The following is a 25177-nucleotide window of genomic DNA, read 5'->3' on the forward strand; positions in this document are numbered from 1 at the left end:
GTAGCGATAGGGTCGGACGTTGATGGGATCGGTGCCTTCCTTGAGGGTAATGCTGTGCTCGATGTCGCGGAGGGGAGGGAGGCCCTCTGGAGTCTGAAAAATTCCATCGAATTCATCCAAGAGCAAACGTATATCGTCGTTGAGTTCCTTCGGTGTGGAAGAGTTCTCCGATGAACATAGCGCAAAGAGAAGATGACCTTGACGGGCTTCTTTCTCAATTTCCTCTTTTGTCGTGGGCCTGATTGTGTTTTGTGGAAGCCCAGTTAGAATATGGGTTTCTCCTTCCCAATCGAACTTCAATGTTTGGGCTTTCCAATCCGTATGTACGGGCCCAAGACGCTGTAGCCATTGGATTCCCAGTACCAAGTCGAGGCCCACTAAAGGAAGAGCGTAGAGAGTTATTTGGAACTGAGCACCGCCGATCTTGACTGTGACAGCATCAAATTTCCGGCGACAGCGAAGTGGAGTTCCATTAGCGACACGAACATCAAACGGTTTGGTTATCGTCTCTGGTAACTGTAATTCGGAGGCAATTTTTTCACTGATGAAATTGTGTGTAGAGCCACTATCCACAAGAGCGTGGAGGTTGTGGTTCTTGACGACGGCGAGGAGGCGCGTTGTGGTGGGAGAATCCCATCCGGTGAGGGCGTTGAGGGTGATCTCGGGCGTGGAATTGTCTTCCTCAGTGTCTGTTTCATCAGAATCTGCATCTTCGATTCCTTCCATGATGAATATTTGGGGGTTAGCGCACTTGTGGCCTGGTGAGTACTTCTCGTCGCAGCTAAAACAGAGGCCTAGACTGCGTTTTCTCCTCATCTCTTCCCAACTGAGTTTGCGAGGCGTTTGTACGGATTGTGGTGTTGTGGTTGGTGCGGCGGAGGGTCGGGGGTTTGGCGTTGAGAAGGATTGGTTCCGCGGAGTGAAACGTTTTTGTTTCTGCAACTGATCGTCTTTCATTCTAGCCAAGTTGATGACCTCCTGTAGTGTCTTTGGCTGGAACATACGCACATCATCAGCTATGGTGTGATGGAGTCCCCCGAGGAAAGTACCGACAAGTGCTTCTTCGGACCAGTTTGTTACTTTGTTGCGTAGTCTTTCGAAAGCTCGCTGGTAATCGCGGAACGTCCCTGTCTGGCGTATTTTAGATAGCTCCTCGTGAAAGTTTGTACTACGAGTCGGACCAAACCGAGTCCACAACTCACTTTCAAATGTTTCCCACGTGATAAGAATCTGATCAACGCCGAGTGCACGTACAGTCGCCTGCCACCATTCGTTGGCTTCCTCCGTAAGATGGTAGGAGGCGAAACTTACTCGCTGGTTGCCCGTGATCTCATGATAAGCAAAATATTGAGATGCTTTGGTGAGCCATTCTGTCGGGTCGCCGTCTCTGAACTTTGGAAGTTCGAGCTTAACACGTCGATTTTGGTGAGGAGGGGCGAAAGGATTGACATTGTCGGGGCGGTTATGGTGTGGAGGGGCCGTATCGTGATTGGGTGGAACTTGTGACGAGCTTGATCCGGTTTCGCGAGGGCCAATGAAAAGCTCTCGCATTTCCTTTATGGAGTCAGCCATCGTTTGGTGAAAGGAATTCTCCAGACCCCGAATCCTATCGTTGATGCCGGTTGTTAGTTTGAGGAGTTCATCTTGAACCATTCCCATGCTTGATTCGAGATCCTCAAGTCGTTCGCGGTTGTTGGCCATGGTCTCGTTCCGTAGATTTTGAGCCACAGCCTTGCTTTTTTGTGAGTTTTTTGTGGTGCGAGGCGGAATTGTGAATGAGTGGGGGTGGAAGTGTTGGAAAAAAAAAATTTGGTTATCTTGCTGAACGTTGATTCCTGGAAATGCCGTCAACAAGAAAAAGAAAACGAGCTCTGATACCACTGATAGGTCCCTTGCCAAGAGATACCAATGTTGATCATAAGTAACAAGAACACAAGTAATTTTGGGTAGATAAGTCTACCTCTTTTTGTCTTTTCATTTCTTTAAATAGGAAAGTACAGGAAGCAAATAACAGAAACAAGAGATGGAGTCATTGACTCCTATAATGCAGGAAACATGGGAAAGGTGGAGAACGTTACGTAAGAAGCGTTCCCCTTATTTAACAACTGAAACAAACTAAATAAAAGATATATCTTTTTAAAGATATTTGCTGTTTGGCTTACGTGGTCGTGTTGATCTCTTTGGCGCCACTTCAACGTCAACTAGCGAGTTTTCTTGTATCCTATCAGATAGGGCCGGTATGGTTTCTGATGAAGATCAACAAAGACTGTGAGGGGAAGTTTCAAGGTCAGTTAGAGTCAGTTGTTGCATGTGTCATCATCTACCATGAAGATCATGTTTTTTGTTAAAGCTGCTCTGAGCTTGCTAATGGTAAAAGGAAAGAGTATCAGAACAACTCCATCAATAGTATGAGGAAGGAGTTCTCAAAAATGGATTAGTTGCAACTAATCCATTTATGAGAACTCCTTCCTCATACCATTGATAATGGTGCTCTCATACTCTGAGTATGAAGAGAAGATCATGTCCTCTTAGCGTCAAGCCTCTCTGTAAATGACATTGTGACAATCATCAAGTTCACATAGCAACATTACTAGCTCATAGAAATTTGCACCATACCTATCTCTGAAAATTATTGTTGGTTTGATCCAATAAATTAAGATTCCTACACTGAAGAATCTTCAGAAGAAATAGTGGATGATTGAGTTTAGATATGAACCTGGTTCTTGATAGAAGGAATCTATGTCGAATCAATCTGAGATTCTTGCTACTTTTAATGTAAGTATATGAGGTGAAAATAACTTATTGTGGAAATGAGACATTAATGGCTAAACCAACTAAATTTTTAATAACAAAAAGAAAGACAACTAACTATTTGTGGACAAAGAGAAGGAAAACATAGTGCATTCACTTATTGTTATAATGTCACTTTCTTCCTCTGGTTGGGAGTTTATTGGTGTGTGGCCCTCCAACATAAGCAAAGGATATTATTGCTTAGGTAAGAGAAAAGTGTCAATAGAATGGCTGCTTAACTCTAATAAAAAACACCTTTACAAGATTTGATGGTTTTCTATCTTTAGAAAAATAATCAGATGATTCAATGATAAATTAAACAAATGTTAGTCAACGCAATTTTTTTTTAAAAAAAACTCTTATCTGACCATCTGATATTGTTTTCATTATCCAAAGAAAGAAACAACTAACACGTTGAACAACACATGAGACGTTGTCTTGAATTTCAGATGTCTACAAGTCATAAGCAAAGAAGCTCTTTGCCTTATGTAAATGGGATCAGTATAAAACTATTGAATTCAGAAAAGGCTTCATTTTCTAGAAAATTTGAATTATTTGTGTGGTAAACTTGAGAAACTAGCTCAAGACGACTAGTGATTTCGATTAATAGATCCGTTTATGATCAGAAGAGTCTACACCTAACAACCGAGTAAATAAGCAGTAAGGGCACAATAAGCCATAGACCTTTTAGTTCAGTTAACTTGTTATTCACGCCAGCACCGACAACTGATGGAGAGGTGGTGATCATGGATCCCAACTTATTCTACTGCATCATATACGGATTTTACTATTGAGCACCATCACTGAGGTATGTTGTGTTTCTATTACAAATTGCTACTTTTCATCAGCAAATAATTAACCAAACTCTGTTATTTATATGAAGACAAGTCTCATTTCTACAAACTTTAGCAAACAATCAAGACCCTAGTCTCTTAATGGGCCGTAAATAAGCCCATTTGATTTACATCCACCCGAATATCTTTCTACCATATCTTCGCCTACGAGTCGCTCGCCGGCTTCCCATCGCTGCAGGACTCGGAAGCACCAAAGTCACCCCCAATGCGTCACTGAGTCCACCCGTGTGCCTCGTATTCCAAGCTTCTTCGATCTCCCTCTTTTGGTTTCGTTTCTAATCGTAAGTCTTATCTCAAATTAGACAGATCGTAATTAAACAAAGAAATTGATAAATGTAGTTGATCCCTTCAGATCTAATCGTAGAAACATTCATTGTGATGTTTAGGTAATGGAATCGTTGCAGAAACCCTAATTTAGGAGGCTTGTGTTAAGTAGCAATGGTTAAAAACACTAGTGATGGTGAGTGGACAGTGGTCTTACCTAGTAAACGAAGACAGGTGAGAAGAAAACCTAAACCTAAGATTCAGGAAGAAGAAGAAGAGAAGCTATGGAAGTCAGATGATCTTGAGATCGATCCTCAAAGGCAAGCAAGAGTGAAGCTGAAGATGGAAAACTCTATCAAGAAAGTAGAGAGCTCAAAATTCTACACAACATTCTTGGAACAGCTCAAATGTCCCGAGGTTTCGGACCAGTTCCGCCTCGTGTTGGGAACAGAAACACAGCTTCAGATGGTGATGTATGGTATAGGAAGCATCGAGTCTTACGAATCTCCTAGGTTTCAGCTCAGCATTGCAATCTTGATGAAGAGGGAGTTTGATTGGGTTGGTAACATTGAAGTATTCGATCCAGTCCTCTCGGTGACTGAATCTAGTGTCTTAGAATCGTTTGGATGCACTGTTTTGTCTGTGAACGAGCAAGCTCGTAGGGAAGCTTTGAAGCCTACTCTTTTCTTTATGCCACACTGTGAGGCCAATCTGTACAATAACCTGTTGCAAGCAAACTGGAGGATGGATAGGTTGTCGAGAATCGCATTGTTTGGGAACAGCTTTCAGATGTATGAGGAGCAGGTGATGTTAGACCCGGAAGTCATCCTTGCCACCAAACGGATCATAGCTGCACGAAGAATCACTAGTGAGTTTGCTATTGAGATGGTATCTGATGATTATTTTCCAGCGTTCCATGATTCAAGCTGGCATTTTTTCAGCTCCTGTTTAGACTCGGAGCTGCCATTGTTGGTTTCAGAGGGATTATAGATCATTGTTTTTTGCATTTTGTCAGGTCTTTGTTTTGTCTTATCCTCTTCCTGCATAAGTTTTGCCATTGAAGTTGTTGACTTTATCATTTGCTTGAAACAGTGAATATGTTATCATAAATTAACATGTTGTATTTAGTTCTCACAGCTAAGTTGATCTTCTTGGTTTGGATTTGTGTTTGTTGTGACTCCAAGTTGTGGTAATCAGTTGGTGTAATTGCAATTTGTCTGTTTTCATTAGTTGCCAACAAATGAAAGGAGACAAAGACAAAAGGTAGTTGAGCAATATCAGTCTTTCTTTAATTTTAATAATAAAAAGACAATCACAAAAGTTTTCGTGTATGTATAATCTATTTTTATCAACTTAGCACCTACATACTATTATCAATTAGTCAAAGCATATATAGATACGAGTTGGTTTAGATAATGTATTCTATCAGTTTATTGAGCCATCAACGTGTAAGAAATCGAATTTTCTAAAGACTCCCACCTTCCACCTCTTTGCCAAACATTATAACATGTCACAAATTGTTTTTACTTTTTTTTTTGTCAACCACAAATTGTTTTATTTAACAAACGTAAAATACAGCATCTTATACATATGCTCTCACCTCCTTGCGCCACGTCAGCATGGAGGGAGGGGCAATTGCCAACACGTGTCAAAACTCTAAACCTTCAGACGTGTTTTGCTTCTTTTTTCCCGGTTGTTGATGATTTATTGGGCCCAATAGAGAGAGGCAGTGAAGCCCACATTCCTTGCTGGGGTTTCTTGCCTCCTGCGAAATCCGAAGAAGCTTAACCGTTAATAGAGCTTCTGAGATTCTCAGAGACGTCCCTTTGTCCGTAATCGGTGCGTCTATGACTGTTGCTTCGTATTTTCGTGGCTTCTTCTCCTCACATACGTTACAAGCCGCATTGATTCAACCTAAGGAGATCTTAACTCTTGCGACCCACTGCAAACCACAATCACTCAATCAATGAGTCTTATCCCTCTTCTCTTGGATCTCAACCTATAAAAAGGTATGGCCTTATCCCTTAAAATTCATCCTCACAGTTTCAATACCATTCATTCGGTTCATGTTTTCTCCGCCATGATTCATAAGGGCATAACGGCCTCTCCGGGTCGGTTTCTTCCATAAGAGGAAGCATATCAGCAAGTGCAGAAGAGAAGGAAAGCATAGGGATGATGGGTAATACGTGTAAGAGCTGCGCCACCATTGAAGATCTGAAGATAATTTCCATAGAGGCAGCTTCAGCCATTAATGGCGGCGGAAGGAAATCACTTGGTGGCTGAGGAAGGAGGACATCACTTGGCGGTGATGGTGATCGGCGTTGGTTTGTGTAACTGGTGCCTGCACCTCATGTAAAGTTCTCCGATGACATCGAGCGCTTCAGTTTATCAACATCATAAGATAAGGTCCTGTTGGTGCTCATATCAAACGTGTCATTGAACCCTTATTTGAGGTTTGGCTTCTTTCTTTAACCTATTGTCTGTGATAATTTTATATCATTCATATATGTGAAGTTGAATTTGATTTGGTTCTTGCAGACAAGGCAAACCATTACAGCAGATCAATAAACTGAAAACTGTTATGTTATTATGCTTGTCAACAAGGCTGCTCTTGATAGTCTGAGGAATAATGCCATAGTGTACTATGAGGAGAGGAGGTTCTCTTACAAGGTATAAACTTACTTTACGTTTGATTAAAGTTTTTTTTCTCTTTTTGAACAACAATACTGTTGCTGTCATATGCTAAGCATGATGTCAAAGATAAGAATTAGCTTCTCGGACTGGTTATGAAATATCCTACTGGGATTGCGGCTGTTGATCTGAAAGATGCTTACCTGAATGTCATGGAGGATTTACATGTTTGCTTTTTCTTATACAATTGGTCGGGACAAAGATAATGTTAAAAGTGTTTGGTCACCTTAAATCCAGTTGGTTTTGGTTGGACAAAAACTTATCTCAAGTTGTGTGTTTATATGGATATATGTAGTTTGGTTCTTGATTATGTTTGTATTATGCAGGCTCTGAAAGCTTCAAAATGCTGATTCACAAGATGATATTGTGTACCCTAAGTCCCTAGGTCTGAAGCCAGTGATGAACACTTCGCCGAAGAGAGCTGCTGCACAGATTTAAGGTGTACAAATCAACCAATGCATAAGAAGAGAAGAAACAAGAGATCAGCAAGAGAACCAAACTCACCAACACCCTCTTTGTTTGGTTTTAGCTCCGACAAGACAGCTTACTGGTTAGGTTGAGAAGGAATTTCGAGAAGCTCTGTCTCTGGGTGAGGCATTAAATAAAACATTGAGCAACCGTCTGGTTACATGAGCGGCAGGTGCAGATACATGTCATTGGAACGCTGCTTCTGAAATCTGTTCTTTTTCCCTTAGAGATGGGAACCATGGAAGCAAGAGAAAACACAAAAGTGACACTCTTTACACTCTCGCTAGCCGAGGAGAACACGATCATAATAGGCGGTGCATACTTGCTTAACTGGAGCTTCTCGAGAACGGATCCGCAAAAGGGAAAGATTCAGTGAGCATTGTTCAATCTATTGATCATGGAAAAATTGGTTAGAGCAATTATAGCTAATATAGCTGATGCATTGGTGAAGATGCTAAGTGTTGATGAAGCCTAGATACTCACGCTAAGATAGTCAAGCTAGAAACTGAGACAAGGCAGCATTTATATTGCTTCCGCTCTGTAAGAGAGACAATGAGACACTGGTCTCAGTACAACACGGTGCAGTTGTGAAATTAATGGATCTATTGAAGAACGGGACAGAATGGAAAAATGAAAGCTACGTCTTTGTTAGATCTTCTCCACAAAGCATGCCAATTGTTCAGTTATTACGTTAATATTTTTCCGTCGATTTCATCTTTGGCTACTAATTCCATTTTTTGAATCAAATCTGGAGTTGGTTAGCCAAAAGCGTTAGCATTCTTTGGCTTGCTGAGTATTCATTTTGTTATCTTCGTGATTCGTGAATTTCCATTTTTGTTACTCTTCATATGAATTGGTTACTCTTGTCAGCAAGGTTAGTTACAATAGAAACAACATGTAAATAGTTGATTTAGTTGCATCATTCGCTAAATGGCAACATAAATATATTTATGTTGCTTTTGTAGGCAAGTGGAGGACAGCATGTATATTCTAAAATGGCGTGATGATAGAAAGCGTTAATTACTCTGTTGGAGGTAATAAAATTTCAACATGACCTGAAATTCACATGTTTTTTTCGATTCCGAATTTAGTGATTGAGATTATTCAAATATGTTCTGTGATTGTTAGAAAGTTTCTTCAAGACCGAAATCGATCCGAGTCATATTAGTCATCTGGCTGTTTCCCCCAGATAGTTAGCTTGAGTAGCAAGAAATATAAAATTCATGAAGAGTAGCCGATAGTCGTCGAGTTCGCTGCAATGAACCTTGGGAATCCAAATGGCTTCCATTTCATTACTAAGCAACATGCCAAACTGCAAATAAGAGTTTGGAAAATCCGTCTTTTTATTTTTGATGTGTTATATTTTTGTAATACTATTAGAGAAGAAAAAACATTGAAATTGATACAGTTAGGTCAATAGTAATCGCTTTCAAATGCACAAAAAATATTTGCTTTCCATATCAAATCCCTTTAGTTTATTTACTCTATTTCTATTTTTTAACTACATGAAAAGCATATGGTACCAAAAACTTAACTCCAAATATATCTAACATATTATAAAAATATACAAAAATTATTAAATCAAGATAATTTTTACTTTACAATTGTTACGAGGATGAAAAAATTTATTATCTTCATTCAAGCAAAAATAATTACAAAACTATGCACTTGCCATTACATGTTTCCTTTTGGAACATCAATTTTATTTTATATTTGAAGTTTAACTATATTTATTTTGATGTAATTATCAATTATTTACTCTATTTTTATTGAATCAATTAGTGAAACCACATATGCTATTTCTTTTTAACCTAACCAATTTCGAAACAAAATAATATACTGCATCACAACAACTATCAAATGGAACCTAAAAATAATTTCAAAATCATTAGAGAATAAAATATACGAACCCGGCGCGCAGCGCCGGAATACCACTAGTTTAAGTTATAAAAAGGGGAAAAGTAGGAATGGCAATTGGGACAACCCGCCCCGCCGTGGCCCGCCCCGCTGCGGTCTCTATCTCTGGCGGATCTTTGCGGGTCAGCCCGCCGTAACCCGCGGTTCCCAAACCTCTACCCAAACCCGCCCCGCTTGCTATATAGGACTTTGCGGTCCGGCCCGCGGGTAGTGAAAATGCTGTCCTCATTTCTTTGTTGTTGCTTGACTCGTGTGGTGGTGGTTCATGTGTGTCTAATTTTGTAGTAAAGCTTCTCAGCACATCTAGTGACATTAAAAAAAAAAAGATAAGAAGGTTGGTTGTCAAGCTTTTTAATGAGACCAAACAAGTGGTATACAATGGGTGCATACCTCTCACAAGTTACGAGTTTTTTATAACCATCATCATCAAGCAACTTATAAGACAAATGACAATTAACAGTAAAACTTTTAAACAATTAACCGTAAAACTTTAAAACTGATAACTTCTTGTCACTAAAGTCTACAACCATCATGTTTCAAGTCAAGTAGTCAAGTCAAACAAACCAAACGAACTCTTGAACTCAATACTGTAACTTAGTAGCAGATTGTAAATTTGTAATCTAATTACAGTATAGAATGGCGAGTGATATAAATAACATGCAAAGATTTAACTTTAACTCGTGTCTACTGAGAGGAAGAAATCATATACCTGTATAGATGGTAGATGGTGGTAGATCGAGGAAGAGGTGATGAAGATAAGGCTCAGTGGTGACCTTAGTCGACGAGTGGAAGAGAAGGTTCAGAATTGCCTCCACAGTCGCCATTTCTCACCTTTTTCGTCGGTTAGCAGAACACCAAACGTCTCTGGTGAAGAAGACACGCGGGTCTCGAATGCCCCGCAAACCCGCGTCGACCCGCCCCGCATTGGCCCATACCCGAAATTGACCAACCCGCAAGACCCGCAATATCTCGGGCCTAAGATATCTAAGCCCAAACCCGCCCCGCAGTGGGACTTTACGGGCTTAGCCCGCGGGCTAAGGTCCCAATTGCCATCCCTAGGGAAAAGTGAAATAATTATTAAGCAGTCGGCACACTTTTGCTTCTGTCATGATTCACAGGCTGAAACGATGTCGTCTGGTGGTTTTTCCCAGAAAAAACGGAGATCAAATGGGTTCCACATAAGGCCCACAAACAGCGGACACGGCGCTACTTTTGAATTTTCTTTAAAAAACGTTCAGCGTTTGGTCAAAACACCTTACAGACGCCTCGAACGTTCCTTCTCTAGACATAACGACTGTTAATACCTCCGCTATCTTCTAGACTTCTACCCAGTCAAACACTTACCACGTGTCTACTTACCGTCTAAATCCAACGTCGTTAATTCCGCTCCCACGACCGCTTTAAAAACCACGTTTTCATTTTCTCATCTCTCTCATTTAACTATTAGTCAGCGATTCCCCTCTCTCTCTCAGATCCTCTCACCAAGTCAGAAGGTTATAAAAGATGCCGTCAACGCCGCCTACAACTCCGTCCACGACGTCGTATTGGTGTTACAGCTGCACGCGATTCGTCAGCGTCTGGGCTGAACACGGCACCACCGAGGGCCTCGCTTGCCCTCACTGCGACGGCGGATTCATCGAAGAAGTCACCGATTCCTCCGCCGCCGCCGCCGAATTAGCCTCCCCAGCTTCCGCCGAAGTTAGATCGATCAACAGCAGCCGTAGATCCGTGATTAGACGGCGGAGATCCAGTCGCCGTCCCTCTTTTAACCCCGTCATCGTTCTCCAAGGAGGCGCCGGCGAGGGAGAAGACGGAGACGCGGCTAGGGACCGACGCGCTTTCGAGTTTTACTACGATGACGGATCCGGATCGGGTCTCAGACCTCTTCCGGATTCAGTATCCGAGATTCTGATGGGATCCGGATTCGAGCGGTTGCTCGAGCAGCTGAGTCAAATCGAGGCGGCGGGTGGCGGACTCGGCAGATCCGGGAACCCGCCGGCGTCGAAATCGGCGATTGAGTCTTTGCCGAGAGTCGAAATCTCCGATTGCCATATAACCGCGGAGGCGAACTGCGCGGTGTGCACGGAGGTTTTCGAGGCGGAGACGGAGGCGCGTGAGATGCCGTGTAAGCATATTTTCCACGAGGACTGCATCGTGCCGTGGCTATCGATTCGGAACTCGTGCCCGGTCTGCAGATTCGAGATTCCTTCGGAGTCTAACCAACAAGGGAGCAGCGAGGAGGGTGATAACGCCGTGGGGATGACGATATGGAGACTCCCCGGAGGAGGGTTTGCTGTCGGGAGGTTTAACGCGGCGATGAGGGATGGGGAGAGAGTGTTGCCTGTGGTGTTGACGGAGATGGATGGTGGTGGGCTTGGGGGTAACAGCGAGGGGCCTAGACGGATCTCGTGGGTTAGAGGTAACGGGGCTGTTGAATCGGATGGTAGTAACGGTGGTGGATCCGGGTCGGGAGGGAGGTTGAGACGGATGGTTCGTGGAGTGGTGTCGTTGATGAGGAGAGTGAGACCAAACCGTGGGTCTAATTCATCTTCTGCTGCTGTTTCATCTTCGGACAGTGAAGTGGAATCTAGGGTTATGGATCGGTCGAATTCAGTGCTGAGGAGATACTTTGGGAGGAACAGAAGTAACAGAGGTTCTTCAGTTCTGCATTGATATATAATGGTTTGTTTGTTTATTATTCGAGAGTGTATATATATAAGAGTTCAGAAGAAAGATTGCAACTCAAGTTTTATTTTTAAAATTCGATTGATTCTTCGTATGTTACATTACATCAAAATTTCTCAATGATCATTCAAGTTTTCATATTTTTGTTTAGCTTTAGCTTTTGTCTCCTCGAAAGTTTCGTCGAGATTTTGGCTGTTTTGGTTTCCGAGAAAGTAAAAAAGAATGCTTGTCGTTTAAGCTTTATTTTTCCTCGGATGCTGAGAGACTTAACAGTGGGCCTAGCTGAGAAATGAGCATTGATGGTTAAGTTGCCAAATTTGAATTCAAATTCAACTTCCAAGTCACCTTTTCATTTCGTACCTCGACCGTGCCGTTCTATTTGGGTTCCGAACGGTTGACCAGCTCAAAACTGTCTAGTTCAAAAACTTAACTATGACAAATCAGTTAATAAAAGTGTGTTTGTGTGTGAGAGACATCATTCATTTAATCATCAGATACAGACGACACTCACAAATGTTCGGTCCCACTCACTGCTGACCAACCTTCTCAATCTCATCCTCATTTTGCTTTTTTTTTTTTTTCTTATTCTAAGCAAACACCAAATATCTTCCAGCTAATACCGAATTGTAGGTTTGTAAGCGTGGAGCATACGGTGCTGGCGAATAGACAAAGACCAATGATCTCAGTAGCAAGCTTTTTAGCTCAAGTAAACGTCCCTATTTCCACATTTTATGGACTGGTGAAAGAGCTTGAGTCTGAAATTAAGCCTCCAAATACATAGATATAAACCATACAAGAATACACAGAAGGTCGGATCCTTTGAAAAAGGATCTCATCTTTTGGATTTTAGCATATGGAAGCAAAACCACAGTAAAGTAATTTGTGTGTTTCTTAGCAGGAACTACTCTGTTCTTGGCTCTTGCAATAGTTAAACCATGTACCAAATATATAAAGAATTGCGTCTATGCAGACCTGCGTCTATGTAGTGTGCGTATTATGTGTTGAGCTAGTCTGTATTTTGGATCTTTATACTTTGGCCATATGTAACAGACTACATATCAGCGATTTGATCCAAAGATTAAACTTTATTTTCTTACTACCTCTTTAGCTCATGTCTGAGAACTGAGACAACGAAGATTTTTTTTTTCGTTACCATTAAGAGTATACCACAACAGTTTTGAATTTGCTTACTTGGATACGATAACGAGTTTACGGATAGCTCTACCGGTGTACTAGCTGACCGGGAGACAGCTTAGACATCCATTTAATTATTCTGGTCCAAAACTTCTTGGAAACCAAAAAGGGTAACATATCTATAATTCAATGTCCTACAATATATTGATGTCATCATTTATGCTCGGTTTCGTCACGCCCTTCATCACCAGCTGATTATTTAAATATTTATTTATCTAATATATTACGAAGGTACGGGCTCGGGCTATATATAAACACTATTTTCCTTCAATTTCTTATAAGATTTCTTGGCTTTATGGACGGTACTCCTTGACCTCGACACATAGAGAGAGGATCCATATCAAACCGTAAATCGAAACCTATGCGTTTAGGAACTTACTGCGTTAAAAGGTATGTATAATTGGAACTTTATAAGGGTCACCATTATGTAACCAGTTTACGTATGGAATAAAGTTACGAACAAACTTTTAAGTAAAAAACAACAAACAAATTTGTCGACTCCTACCATAGTATTATCCCACATCCATATTAAATTATTTACGTAAATTATTCTGTCGATAAATTTAGAAGTAAAACGAGTCTACTTAATTCAATGTATTTAATTTATACTCATTATATTTTATGGATGAAAGATAGATTGATGTTATGATATACCTGTCATTATGCTCGGATTTGTCATGCACGCCATCACCAACTAAATATTTGAGTTGTAATTTATAAATTTGATAGATAATCAAATAACGGGCACGGTCTCGGTCTATATAATAGTTTTTTTTTTTAAAATATCTATGCAAGATGTGTTGGTTTTGTGGACGTTACCCTTTGACGCAAGGTTGCTTAGAACCAAAAATCAGAACTTGGATGATTCGGAACTCAATGCACTATAAAGTCTTTAATTTGCATTGTTGGATAACACGGCGCCATGCATGATTGCGTAAAATTATAGTATAAAAAGTGAAATAATATATGAGATGAGATCACTGATCAAAATTGTAAATGAGGAGACGGGCGAGGCTAAAATAATCCACCCCCTACCTGTTTGAGCCTGAAATTGTGAATTAAAATCTGTAAAACCGATAAATATACAAAACTAGCTAGGTGATTACAGAGCAGTTGTCTTGGCCAAAATGTGTAGATCTTGTGAGTGTTTGACGTACGAATTTGTAAAGATCATTTGTAGTTTCTGACCAATAAAAAGAAAGGAAAAGGATCAGCTGCTGTCTTCGATGGCAATGCATATGAGTCAGTACTGCATAACGAATATATCAGTGGCGTCAGACGGAAATTTTACCGGGGCAAACTATATATATATATAACAAAAAAAATCTACAAATACTATTACACCATTATACAATAGAAGACAAAAACAAAAATGCAGGATTGAAAAGAACATATCAACAAAAACAGATAAAAAGGAGACAACATAAACTTTTAACTTAAATTCATAGGGGACATTAGAACAAATTTTACCACTTAAGCTATGTAATTTTCTAATTATCAGCAAATAGACAAATTATTTCAGTATTTCATAGTGGACACTAGAACAAATTTTACCACTTTAACAATGTAATTTTAACTAAGTGGACACTAGAACAAATTATTTCAGGAAATAGACAATTTATTTCGGTATTTCATAGTGGACACTTAAACTATGTAATTTTAACCAAATGGTTTTGGTCTAGTAGTAAAAGAATTATAACTGGAGTTTTTGCCATGGGTTTGATTCTCCTTGGCCATCTATAGACGCTTTAAATGATAAAAAACAAGGATTTCTATAGATTTTTTGGTGATTAGTCTTTGGACTTAAAAATCATTTGAAATCACACCAAAGTTATAAAAAAAAAACTATGTAATTTTCTAATTATCAACAAATAGACAAATTATTTCAGTATTTCACAGGGGTGGCATTAGAAAAAATTTACCACTTAAACTATGTGTGGTAAACTATGTAATTTTCTAATTATCAACAAACCGACAATTATTTCAGTATTTCTTAGGGAGCAGCTGCCCTCTTCCCTCCTTCCTCTGCCACTGGAATATAAGATCTTGTAGAGTTGAAATCTTCTTCTTCTTCTTCTTCTTCTTCTTCTTCTTCTTCTTCTTCTTCTTCTTCTTCTTCTTCTTCTTCTTCTTCTTCTTCTTCTTCTTCTTCTTCTTCATTGGTCTAAAACCCTTAAAAATTAAGTTAATATATGAAAACATACTATCTTCAAATTATTCAAAAAAATAATTATTTTTTATTAAATTGATTATAACTCTCAAAATTTTAGAATCTTCTGCTCATGTTATATATTCGGTACAACTAGTACGTGGATCTTAATCATTGCAAATTATATTCGGTACAAATAATAGTATAACTAATAAATTCCCTATAAGATATAAAATCTAGAGATCTCTTAAATACATGCTGACAGATAACGAGATACAGTGATACACAATATATTCATACTGCCTATTTCAAGACTCATATGAATCGAGATGGAGATATCCAATTGATATTGTGGTACTAACGGCAAATTTCTTACGAAATCTCTTTGACATATTTTGCAGAAATTCGAAATTTAAATCCATTTTCAAAATTGAGAACTCAAATCTGAAAGAATACAGAACTCGATCGGACATACTTCTGTCGTTTTCAAAAACATCTGAGCAATAAATCAATTTAAACGAAACTTTGATAGTTTTAATACTAGTTTTTTTTGTCAACGTTCTGATTCTAATAATTATAAATATACAATGATTGTATCGGTACAGGCTATTTGACTATTTCACAAGGAACCAGCTCTTCGGTCGCCGGCTACTAACTTTTATATATATATATACTACAACTTTTTTTTTTTTTTTTTTTTGAACTGATTCTATATATACTACAACTTACTTTTGTAGTACAACTTCCGAATGATATTACCGTTGTACTGTCACAGAAATCTCTTACAATAAAGTCAACACTGTACTACAAACACAACCATATATATACACAATATAAGTTCATGAAGTGAAAAAAGTACAACACAACACCAACCAGAACAATGTCTTTCTCTTCCAAAACCCTAAGGTCAACTCTCTTCTTCCTCTCTATTCTCTTCCTTTGTTTCTCCCTAATCCTAGCTCACGGCGGCTCAGACCACGATGAAGAGGAGGAAGCTGCGGGGGCCAACCAACCACCTCCGGCCGCTGGCACAACCGTCGTGGATCTCCGGTCGACGAGCTTAGTGCGTGTGAAGATCTACTGTCTTATAATACTCTTCTTTAGCACATTCTTGGCGGGGATTTCTCCTTACTTTTACCGATGGAACGAGTCGTTTTTGCTCCTAGGAACTCAATTCTCCGGCGGTATATTCCTCGCGACCGCTCTAATTCATTTCCTCAGCGATGCCAACGAGACTTTCCGAGGGTTAAAACACAAGGAGTATCCTTACGCCTTCATGTTAGCAGCCGGTGGATATTGCCTTACGATGCTCGCAGATGTGGCGGTTGCGTTTGTAGCGGCTGGGAGTAGTAATAATAATCACAACGGGGCTAGTGGAGCCGGAGAGTCGAGAGTGGATGATGCCGTGGAGGTGAAGGAAGAAGGTCGTCGTGAGACTGGAAGTAGCGTTGATGTGAATCAAACGATTTTGCGTACGAGTGGATTTGGAGACACGGCTTTGCTAATTGTTGCGCTTTGTTTTCACTCGGTTTTCGAGGGAATCGCCATTGGTGTCTCAGGTAACAAATACTGAAACACGCTTCTTTGTTGAACAACCAAGTAGATATCTACTTGTATCTAGATGGATTGGTGTGGTAATTATAATTGTTTTAGGGAAACATAAGCTACAGGATCCCCTAGGTTTCATTCATTTTATGTGGTTTGGGTAACCTAAGCTATATTCATGGTTAGATTGAGGGGAATTATTTATAGATAGGGTAAATAACTTGAGAAAAAAAAGAGAAGAAGAAAATAAAAAAAAAACTTGAGGATTACCTCCCAATTTTATTTTATTTTGTTGCGTTTACATTTGTGATTTCATGCTATATATAAACGCAAATGTAAACTTAACAAGTGGGGCTTTACGGGACACTCTTGTAAATCTTACACTTGCTGCTACCAGACCTAATTATAGCCTATGGTTTAAAATTGTTAATAATATCACAAGCTATAAACTTAAAATTCTTTTTAATTCTATTCATCCCCGAATTAGCTAAACACTATAATACATTCATAGTCTAGCTAGTTATAACCGAGTGGTCTTAAATTGTTAGCTACTATTAACATGTTCTAGCTAAATACTACCCAACGGTAATATAATCTTGGATCCAGTGGATGTATATAAAATTATTTTATAACGTTCTCTAATGAACATACATGGGACAGACACTAAAAGCGACGCATGGAGAAACCTGTGGACAATATCGTTGCACAAGATCTTCGCAGCCGTAGCCATGGGAATAGCTCTCCTCAAGCTAATCCCTAAACGACCATTCTTCCTCACAGCTGTCTACTCCTTTGCCTTTGGGATTTCGAGTCCTTTAGGCGTGGGCATTGGCATCGCCATCAATGCTACGAGCCAAGGAGCCGCAGGTGATTGGACTTACGCAATATCAATGAGCATTGCATGTGGAGTCTTCATGTATGTTTCGATTCACCACCTTATCGCAAAAGGGTATAAGCCTCGTGAGGGGTGTTACTTCGACAAGCCAATCTACAAGTTTCTTGCTGTCTTCCTCGGTGTTATCTTGCTCTCTATTGTTATGATTTGGGATTAATTTTGTTCACAACTTTAGTTTCACTAATTCCTTTGTTAAAATCTGTTTCATTATCTTTCAAGTTCAATTTCGAGGAAAACAATTCAATGTAAATCGTTAAAAGAAAATTGTACTACACTCTTAGTTTCACTAGCATTTGTTTCTTGAGGAACTTGCTAAACCTGCTTTAAGTTCTCCAAGTGTTTTTAGCTTATTTGGGCACTTAGAAACCATCAAGCTATGACGCTGTCAATACAAAATGGGATCCAAACTAATACCTTGTATCAAACGTTCATTTTAATTAATGGGATACTAACATTCTTAGCAAAAGAAAAAAATTGATTGTACCACCCATTAAACTTACCTCGGTTAATTATCCCATACGATGTTTTCTTTAAGGTCAGGTCCATCACATAATTGTTCAACAAATGCCAAGTGACTCAAGCCCAACAATGCGATTCAACCAAAAGAAATAACACAATGCGGGTTAATTTGCTAACAATTTTTTTTAAGTTTGCTAACAGTTATATCCAGGGGATGGTATTTAAGCTGTTTTATTTGATTTATCTGTAAGATGGACCGACATATATAAGTGCGAACAGTGGAGCTGGAACACCGGTACAGTTTTGTTTATGTCTTTTAAATTCCCAATGTTTCAGAGGGAATCTTTTTCACTTTACAATCAATCACACAACAATTAAAAGAATATCATTACAAATTACTCGTGTGAAACAGTGAAAGTATAGCTTGAGCTTAATAATAATCATTGTATTTGATCAAAAAAATAAAAATAATAATCATTGTATTACATCAGATCATGAGTCGATGCAATATCAATACAATGCTTATGCCGTTTCAAATTAGTGCAGTCTTAGACCTTTTTGTACATATTGAAAATAATTAAAGATAGCTATTATACCATTTTTGGTTTGTGAATTACAACAGTGTGTAAAATTTGATGTTTTCTTTAATATTTGAAGATATAAAACAATACTTTTTGTAGAAGTAAAACTGTAAAGTAAACAAAATACTTAACAGTTAACACAGACGGAGTAAAGAAAACAATACTTTTTATAAAGGTATAATAATGGATGGGTGAAAAATGAAAATATAAAACGAGTAAATTCTCTGTAATTAACTAACTAATCTTCTTTCGTCACATCTCTAAGGATTTTAGGCGTGTTTGTGCCAACATACGAGCATGAAAACGCAGCGTTTCAAGATGTAGAACCGGGACTTGTGCTCCTTCGCCACATTACGACACTTTCGGGTCACCGAAGCGCCTTTTTGAGACAAGCTCCGAGAGATGGAACACTTGGTAGACGATGTGTCAGCTTGACCTTTGGTGGAACCGCTTCTAGATAGAAACGGAGGTTTCAACGGAGTGGGTTTTGCAGAGAAACTCCGTCTAAAGATTGGTTCCGAAGAAGAATACGAAGTAGGTTTTGTCGAGAAACTTCTTGGCAATATGGGTTTTGAAGAAGAAGATGCTTTTGTTGAGAAGCTTCGTCTGAAAACGTCGGGTTTTGAAGAAAAAGGAGTGGTCTCGAAGATGGAATCTTTCTTGGAAACTCTCCACAACTTCACATCATCCATGAATCAAGAGTGGATGTTCTCGGTACTTTCGATCCAACACTGTATATAGATGTACATCAATATAGAATGTGTGTGTGCGTGTGTGTATTTGTTTGATGTTTGAATTATAGATAGAGCTATAATTCAAACAAAGCTTGGAAAGAAATAGGTCAAAGCTTTTAAACCACATCTTATAAATAGTAGTAATGTAGTATAGAGCAATATAGAGATATGTGTACATACACATATTTAATAATATATATATATCTTAAATAAAAGTTGAAACATTGTAGTTTAGAGATTCGTTTTGACCAAAAACAAAGGGTTCACTTTTTAATAATTGTTTTTAGTGAAATACAGTCTCGATTCATTTTATAGCTAACTTAGTAAGCAACTAAATTCCAACTTGATACATATGAGTTATTTCGAAATTTTAAGCAACTCCTAATTAAAATAGCCTGCATGCCTAGTTCGTGATAAGCTAAGCTGGGTGCCATAATGATGAATGATACCAGTAAAATCTGTAGACTACACGTAGTGTTATTTGTTTTTCTTTTTTGAAAAAACACGTAGTGTTATTTGTTACCAAGCGTCTATAAATGATGGATAACCATTATAGGATATACGGAGTTTCGATATAAACTCAAAGCATATTATACATAAATCGAGATTATGGTTTAACCTGCTAGATCATCATATAAAAATACCAAGCACAGACGCTTATTTAAGTAGTTGTTGACGTACGTCATTACTTACTTTTTGTTGTCGTTAATTACTTAATCAAAAGGCAGATTAAATGATTCTTTTAGGAGTTGGGGACCGTGTACGATTTAGCCAAAGAAAATTCATCAACAAATATCTTTTAGAAATGTAAAACAAACAGCAAGTGAAATTAAAATTTACTTTTTTTTCACAATAAACCCACCGACTTATGTAGGCTTTGAAAATTGAATATGCATTTAATGAAACTTTCAAAGATGTTATTATTTTCATTTTCTGTTAATTTCTAAGTAAAACTTGTTCTAACAAGGAAATTGTGCCTCGAGATTCATATGATCCATGTGGAAAAATGTTTTATTTGCCATTATCAGGTCAAAGAAACTATATAAATGCACGATATACCTTGGGTCCATAGGCATTTACACATGTGACCATGTGAGTTCTCACAAACAATAACCACAAGAGACATTTCACTTCTGAGTTCTCACTATTCACATTCATTTTATATCTTATCAAGGTCTACTTTTAAATATAACTGTCACGATTTTGTATAGTTTTTTAAAGCATGTGCGGGATCCGTTGAAAGCTCTACATGTGAATGGTTTTGCCAAACAACAAAATCAAGAAAGAAACATCATAAACTTATGGATATGTCAGAACATGGACGTGATCAAGAAATTGTCAAGACTCATAAACAAAGAGAAAGAGACTTTAGTACTTTACCTTGTATTTTTTAGCCCTTGTAACATTTTCGCCAAGACATCTTTACTTTCTTCATTAGCGAACGAGTAGCCATGTATATGCTGATGCAGCATCATCAAGATTCCCATTCGAGAAGAACCCTTTGTTTTCGGATGGAGAGGCGAAAACCAAGGAAACCACTTCACTTGTGAATCTTGATGATGCTGCATCTGCAACTACCGGCTGTTAACAACCCAAACAAATCAACCAGACAACCACAGACGAAAGACCCTAATCGGTTTGAGCTCTAAAGGGAAGCAAGAGGATTCAGAAGACAAATCAATCAGCAAGATGATTTTGGGGATAGAATATTCAGAGAGAGAGGTGCATGAATATATACACTGCAATGAAGAAAGCTAGTTGGTCGATGTAAAATCACTTGGAAAGGGACAGAACTAGCATGAGGAGGAAAACTATCTGATGATTAACTTTTGAAAGGAAGAGCGAGAGAGAGAGAGAGAGAGAAATCACATCAACAAACACAAGCCCACTTCACTGCACAAGTGTGAGAAGAAGGGCTCTAATGGGTTTTTTTCATGTGAAATATCTGAAAATACCGAGTGTGTTTATACACAAACCTCAAAACTTTTTAATCTCCAAAGTAATATGAAGAAGTCATTAAAGAAACATTTCCAGGTGGAGAATAGTTAATGGGTTGCAAATGCAAAGGGAGACAAATTAAAGGTTTATCAGGATGGAATAAATTAACTAAACTAATCATATGATTGATTAGTGTAGAACAAGTGGGATTAGGAAAATTATTAGATTAGCAATGGTCACTTGCTCACTTTATTAAACTAATCATGATTAAGATTGTTCCCTTTGCGGTTCCTTCGTGTAAAGGAGAAAACACTCAGAAAGCAAACAGCTTAGGTTTTTAACTGAAGGTATTCATACACTTTAAGTCAGATTCGTGCTGAACTCTACACTAAACTAATCACTGAGAAATATCTTGAACTGGAGATTAAGGGGAGCCACGAATAGCATTAAAGCATATCCTTTTCATAAGCCTAACATTCCAAAATGAAAAAAAAAAAATACAACTTAATTATATTCATTCATACATCTTTTGACTGATAGATACCAGATAATTAGACACAAGTCACACAACACATGGCCTCTAACGCATTAGTAAACAAAAGGAATGAACTTGTGCCTAACCCTATCAGCATAATCCAAATTGCTTTGTCCGAAACTCTAAACCATCAATCCTTCCTCTAGCTTCGCCTTCTTGTTGTAGTAAACCACACAAACCGTTACAAGAAACAACAGGCTCAAAGGCGCACGCAGCGGAGTGCAGTATGTCGCGGAAAGAAGCATATATCGGATGTCTGATCCATCTGTAAGGACCAAACTGCACAACAGCTGTTGGAACAACCACCTCTTTTCAGAATATCTAGCGAGATACAGCGTTGAACGGCCTATACGAGCTCTTAGTCGCTTCAAAGCTCTGTGCTCGCTGATTAAGAATGGGGCCTATAAGCTATGTGAATATGGCCCAATCTTTGGGCATGGACAAGTCATGTGATGTGGGGGCACAACTGTAAACTCGAGGAAGGTTCTAATATTTAATTGGCTCATCTAGATGTGTTGACTTAACGCCTGCGGGTCTTTTTCGTAGAAACCGACCGCTCGCACATGGAGCAGCCCAGCAGGTAGTGATGGTAGATCACTGTTATTCTCATACGTGAAAAATATGTCACTTTTTCTTTTTACATGTCCATTATTGAACGAAGAAAAATACATAAAAGGAATCAACATCAAATGTCTTTAATCACAATTTTTTTTAATTTTTATCTTTTGAATCATATGAAAAACGTGACACGATCAAGAGAACGATGTGTCATTATTGACGTGAGGACTTTTTCTTCGTTTTTTTTATATCAAAAACTATTATATTTTCTTATTGACGTGGGATGCATATTGGAGTAATTTATGATAACTCATTAGTTTATTGCATATCAACGAGAACCACGATAAGCATTTTTATAGTATTATTAAGTTTATGACTACAATAATGCACTCGATTAAACAAAGAACTTAAAGTAACTGTCGTCTGTAATGACTGTATTATTAAAAAGCTGTAATAGTGAGTTTATATTCACACGCGTTTAGCTGTTTCTTACTTTCTTATATAATCATATCTGCATTCTCTTCTCTTCTCTTCATCAAATATCTTTTTTCTTCATCATCATTTCTCACACAGCTATTGTTTTATCTCTTTTTTTGTTTAAAGTAACTTAGTCTAAATCACGAGATATTGCAGTTTTCTGAAAAAAAAATGGAATTTGTGAATAGCTCTACACCAAGATATGACTGTCTCCTCTTTGGTAAGAAGTGTTGTGTAATGTGTTTTCTATGTAAAACATTTAGAATAATTAGAAGCAAGTAACAGAACTTTATTGATCTGTCTTTTTGTTTGTTTGTTTTTTTTTTTTTTTTGAAAAACGTCTTTTTGTTTGTTTCCAATATAGATTTGGATGATACTCTTTATCCTTTAAGCTCTGGTTTATCACAAGCATGCGCCAACAACATCATAGGTATAAACAACATATTTTTTTTTCTTCATAAGGTTTATTTTGATTACTAATTAATTAATATACTCGATATTTCATATGAAGAAAGAAAAATAAATTCCTATAAAATAACAGAAGTTCCCTTGTGCAGAATTTATGGTTGAGAAGCTTGGAATAGATGAAGAGGGAGTCGTTGAACTAAACCAAATTCTCTATAAGAAATATGGAACTTCAATGGCTGGTCTAAAGGTAATTGCTATACCATTATAAATATATACTTGCACCAAAACAAATAGTTAATCACATTACAATACATGATTTGTGGTTAATTAAATTGATAATTAATGCAGGCTGTAGGTTATGAATTCGACAACGATGAGTACCACCGTTTTGTTCACGGAAGATTACCTTATGAAAACCTTAAACCGGACCCGGTTCTAAGAAATCTCCTCCTTACTCTACCTTTGCGAAAATTGGTATGTAATATTACTTTTTCTTTGCTTAAGTTTATATTTTGTACTTGTAAACTTATGGGTTATGTTTTTCTTTTTATAAGGTTTTCTCAAATGGAGATGAAGTTCATGTGACCAAGGCGCTAAAGAGGCTCGGGATCGAAGATTGTTTTGAGAGAATCATAAGTTTCGAGACCTTAAACCCTAAGATCAACGAGACTTTAGATTACCTTCCTGTGATCCCGGTTATCTGTAAACCAGCAGAGAGTGCATTCGAGAAAGCCTTCGACATTGTACAGCTCAATCCTCACACAACCGTAAGCTTCGAGAAGATAAAAACTAATTAATTATAACTAAATACAACGTCTATCTATATTTAATGTTATTAATGAATCTTGTACAGTTGTTCTTCGACGACAGTGTACGTAACATCCAAACCGGAAAAGCCTTGGGTCTCCATACAGTCCTGGTAAGAACGGTTTAAAATCTTGAACCAAACCAACTAAGACTCTAACATATGTTGAGACGTGCATGTATAACCATAATTTCTTTTAGGTTGGTAAATCCGAAAAAGTGGAAGGAAGTGATCACGCGTTAAAGAGCATTCACAACATGAAAGAAGCATTTCCTGAGTTATGGTCGGAATCCATCAACAAAGAATCTGAAAGAATTGGTTATGCCACACGGATCTCGATTGAAACTTATGTGCAAGCTTAATTATTTAACATGTTTATTTTTAGTTTCTTAAAAAAGTTTACATATATATATATATATATATATATATATATATATAAGTAATTAATGTATAATAAAATAAAAGTATCCAAGATATACCGTTTATTGTTGCTGCAACGGTTGATATATATGGTCTCTATGTATTTGAACAACAAAAACATGTATTCTCTGTTTTCGTAACACTTTCGTTAATTAGAAAAAGTAATTGTTAACTTTTAGTTTATGTTGTTGGGAGAATTCTGCTCACGTTGTTCCGACTGCTGATTAGTGATTATAGCATTCTGCTAACTCAGTTACACCATCTTAATACATTAAGGTGTATATTTTGAATAAAGTGTTCTTGGACAATATGTTCATCTATACCAAGTTTCTGAGTCATATAATCAAAATGGCAACAACAACAAAGACAGGTTCAGATATAACTTGCGCCTTGCATTTCGCTTTATAAAGTGACCAACATCAATCCTTACAACTCAGATATGAGTAAGAACACAACCAAATCTCTACGTCTCTCTCTCTTGTTCGTTTTACCTAATCACAATAGCTTAATAAGTTCAAAAATTCATTGGTCGTATTTTCAATTGTTCTTCGATGTCAGCAACCGTAACATTGAACCCGGGAAACGTGTGGGTGTCCACACCGTAAAAGAAGCAGTGACTTGCAAGTATAAAACAGAATTCAAAGCCACCTGTGTGTTTTATCTTTCTGTATTATTAGGCTCAGCGTCGGGATGTGGACCTAGCTCAGTGAAACATCGGCTCTGGTCTCCAAAAATTTTGAAAAAACATATACATGGACATATGTCACTATATTATAGAAAAAAAATATTAGAACTTTTATTAGTAAAATA

At 38.0% G+C, this 25177-nt stretch overlaps 6 protein-coding genes across 6 annotated transcripts; 4 read left to right on the plus strand and 2 right to left on the minus strand.

Moving 5' to 3' along the window:
• The first annotated feature begins 3701 nt into the window (after nt 1-3701).
• Nucleotides 3702-5069, plus strand: LOC103851571 (protein SENSITIVITY TO RED LIGHT REDUCED 1). Its single transcript, XM_009128442.3, has 2 exons — nt 3702-3925; nt 4031-5069. The coding sequence occupies exon 2, from the start codon at nt 4083-4085 to the stop codon at nt 4896-4898; it is 816 nt and encodes a 271-aa protein (XP_009126690.1). The 5' UTR covers nt 3702-3925; nt 4031-4082; the 3' UTR covers nt 4899-5069.
• Nucleotides 5070-8886: 3817 nt separating this feature from the next.
• Nucleotides 8887-9931, minus strand: LOC103851765. Its single transcript, XM_009128637.3, has 2 exons — nt 9694-9931; nt 8887-9287 (listed from the first exon to the last, which is right to left on the minus strand). The coding sequence occupies exons 1-2, from the start codon at nt 9806-9808 to the stop codon at nt 9007-9009; spliced, it is 396 nt and encodes a 131-aa protein (XP_009126885.1). The 5' UTR covers nt 9809-9931; the 3' UTR covers nt 8887-9006.
• A 493-nt stretch (nt 9932-10424) lies between these two features.
• On the plus strand, nt 10425-11811 carry LOC103851573 (E3 ubiquitin-protein ligase RDUF2). Its single transcript, XM_009128444.3, has one exon. The coding sequence runs from the start codon at nt 10488-10490 to the stop codon at nt 11655-11657; it is 1170 nt and encodes a 389-aa protein (XP_009126692.1). The 5' UTR covers nt 10425-10487; the 3' UTR covers nt 11658-11811.
• Nucleotides 11812-12047: 236 nt separating this feature from the next.
• Nucleotides 12048-17732, plus strand: LOC103851574 (zinc transporter 2). Its single transcript, XM_009128445.2, has 2 exons — nt 12048-16571; nt 17218-17732. The coding sequence occupies exons 1-2, from the start codon at nt 15893-15895 to the stop codon at nt 17607-17609; spliced, it is 1071 nt and encodes a 356-aa protein (XP_009126693.1). The 5' UTR covers nt 12048-15892; the 3' UTR covers nt 17610-17732.
• On the minus strand, nt 17565-22376 carry LOC103851575. The gene has a single exon (XM_033283328.1). It carries the CDS (start codon nt 19182-19184, stop codon nt 18762-18764), a length of 423 nt encoding a protein of 140 aa, XP_033139219.1. The 5' UTR covers nt 19185-22376; the 3' UTR covers nt 17565-18761.
• A 297-nt stretch (nt 22377-22673) lies between these two features.
• LOC103851576 (suppressor of disruption of TFIIS) lies at nt 22674-24545 on the plus strand. The gene is made up of 7 exons (XM_009128447.3): nt 22674-22954; nt 23099-23164; nt 23292-23389; nt 23491-23616; nt 23697-23909; nt 23996-24061; nt 24148-24545. The coding sequence occupies exons 1-7, from the start codon at nt 22906-22908 to the stop codon at nt 24307-24309; spliced, it is 780 nt and encodes a 259-aa protein (XP_009126695.1). The 5' UTR covers nt 22674-22905; the 3' UTR covers nt 24310-24545.
• The last annotated feature ends 632 nt before the right edge of the window (nt 24546-25177 follow it).

The sequence above is a fragment of the Brassica rapa genome, chromosome A02, assembly GCF_000309985.2.
Source record: "Brassica rapa cultivar Chiifu-401-42 chromosome A02, CAAS_Brap_v3.01, whole genome shotgun sequence".
NCBI classification, from domain to species: Eukaryota; Viridiplantae; Streptophyta; class Magnoliopsida; order Brassicales; family Brassicaceae; genus Brassica; species Brassica rapa.

Coding starts and splice junctions, on each gene's coding strand:
- LOC103851576 (XM_009128447.3), top strand. CDS start 22,906: ATGGAATTTGTGAATAGCTCTACACCAAGATATGACTGTCTCCTCTTT. Junction 22,955..23,098: donor ATATGACTGTCTCCTCTTTG/GTAAGAAGTGTT, acceptor TTTCCAATATAG/ATTTGGATGATACTCTTTAT. Junction 24,062..24,147: donor TGGGTCTCCATACAGTCCTG/GTAAGAACGGTT, acceptor AATTTCTTTTAG/GTTGGTAAATCCGAAAAAGT.
- LOC103851574 (XM_009128445.2), top strand. CDS start 15,893: ATGTCTTTCTCTTCCAAAACCCTAAGGTCAACTCTCTTCTTCCTCTCT. Junction 16,572..17,217: donor AATCGCCATTGGTGTCTCAG/GTAACAAATACT, acceptor TACATGGGACAG/ACACTAAAAGCGACGCATGG.
- LOC103851575 (XM_033283328.1), bottom strand. CDS start 19,184: ATGGATGATGTGAAGTTGTGGAGAGTTTCCAAGAAAGATTCCATCTTC.
- LOC103851571 (XM_009128442.3), top strand. CDS start 4,083: ATGGTTAAAAACACTAGTGATGGTGAGTGGACAGTGGTCTTACCTAGT.
- LOC103851765 (XM_009128637.3), bottom strand. CDS start 9,808: ATGGCGACTGTGGAGGCAATTCTGAACCTTCTCTTCCACTCGTCGACT. Junction 9,288..9,693: donor ACCATCTACCATCTATACAG/GTATATGATTTC, acceptor TAATGTCACTAG/ATGTGCTGAGAAGCTTTACT.
- LOC103851573 (XM_009128444.3), top strand. CDS start 10,488: ATGCCGTCAACGCCGCCTACAACTCCGTCCACGACGTCGTATTGGTGT.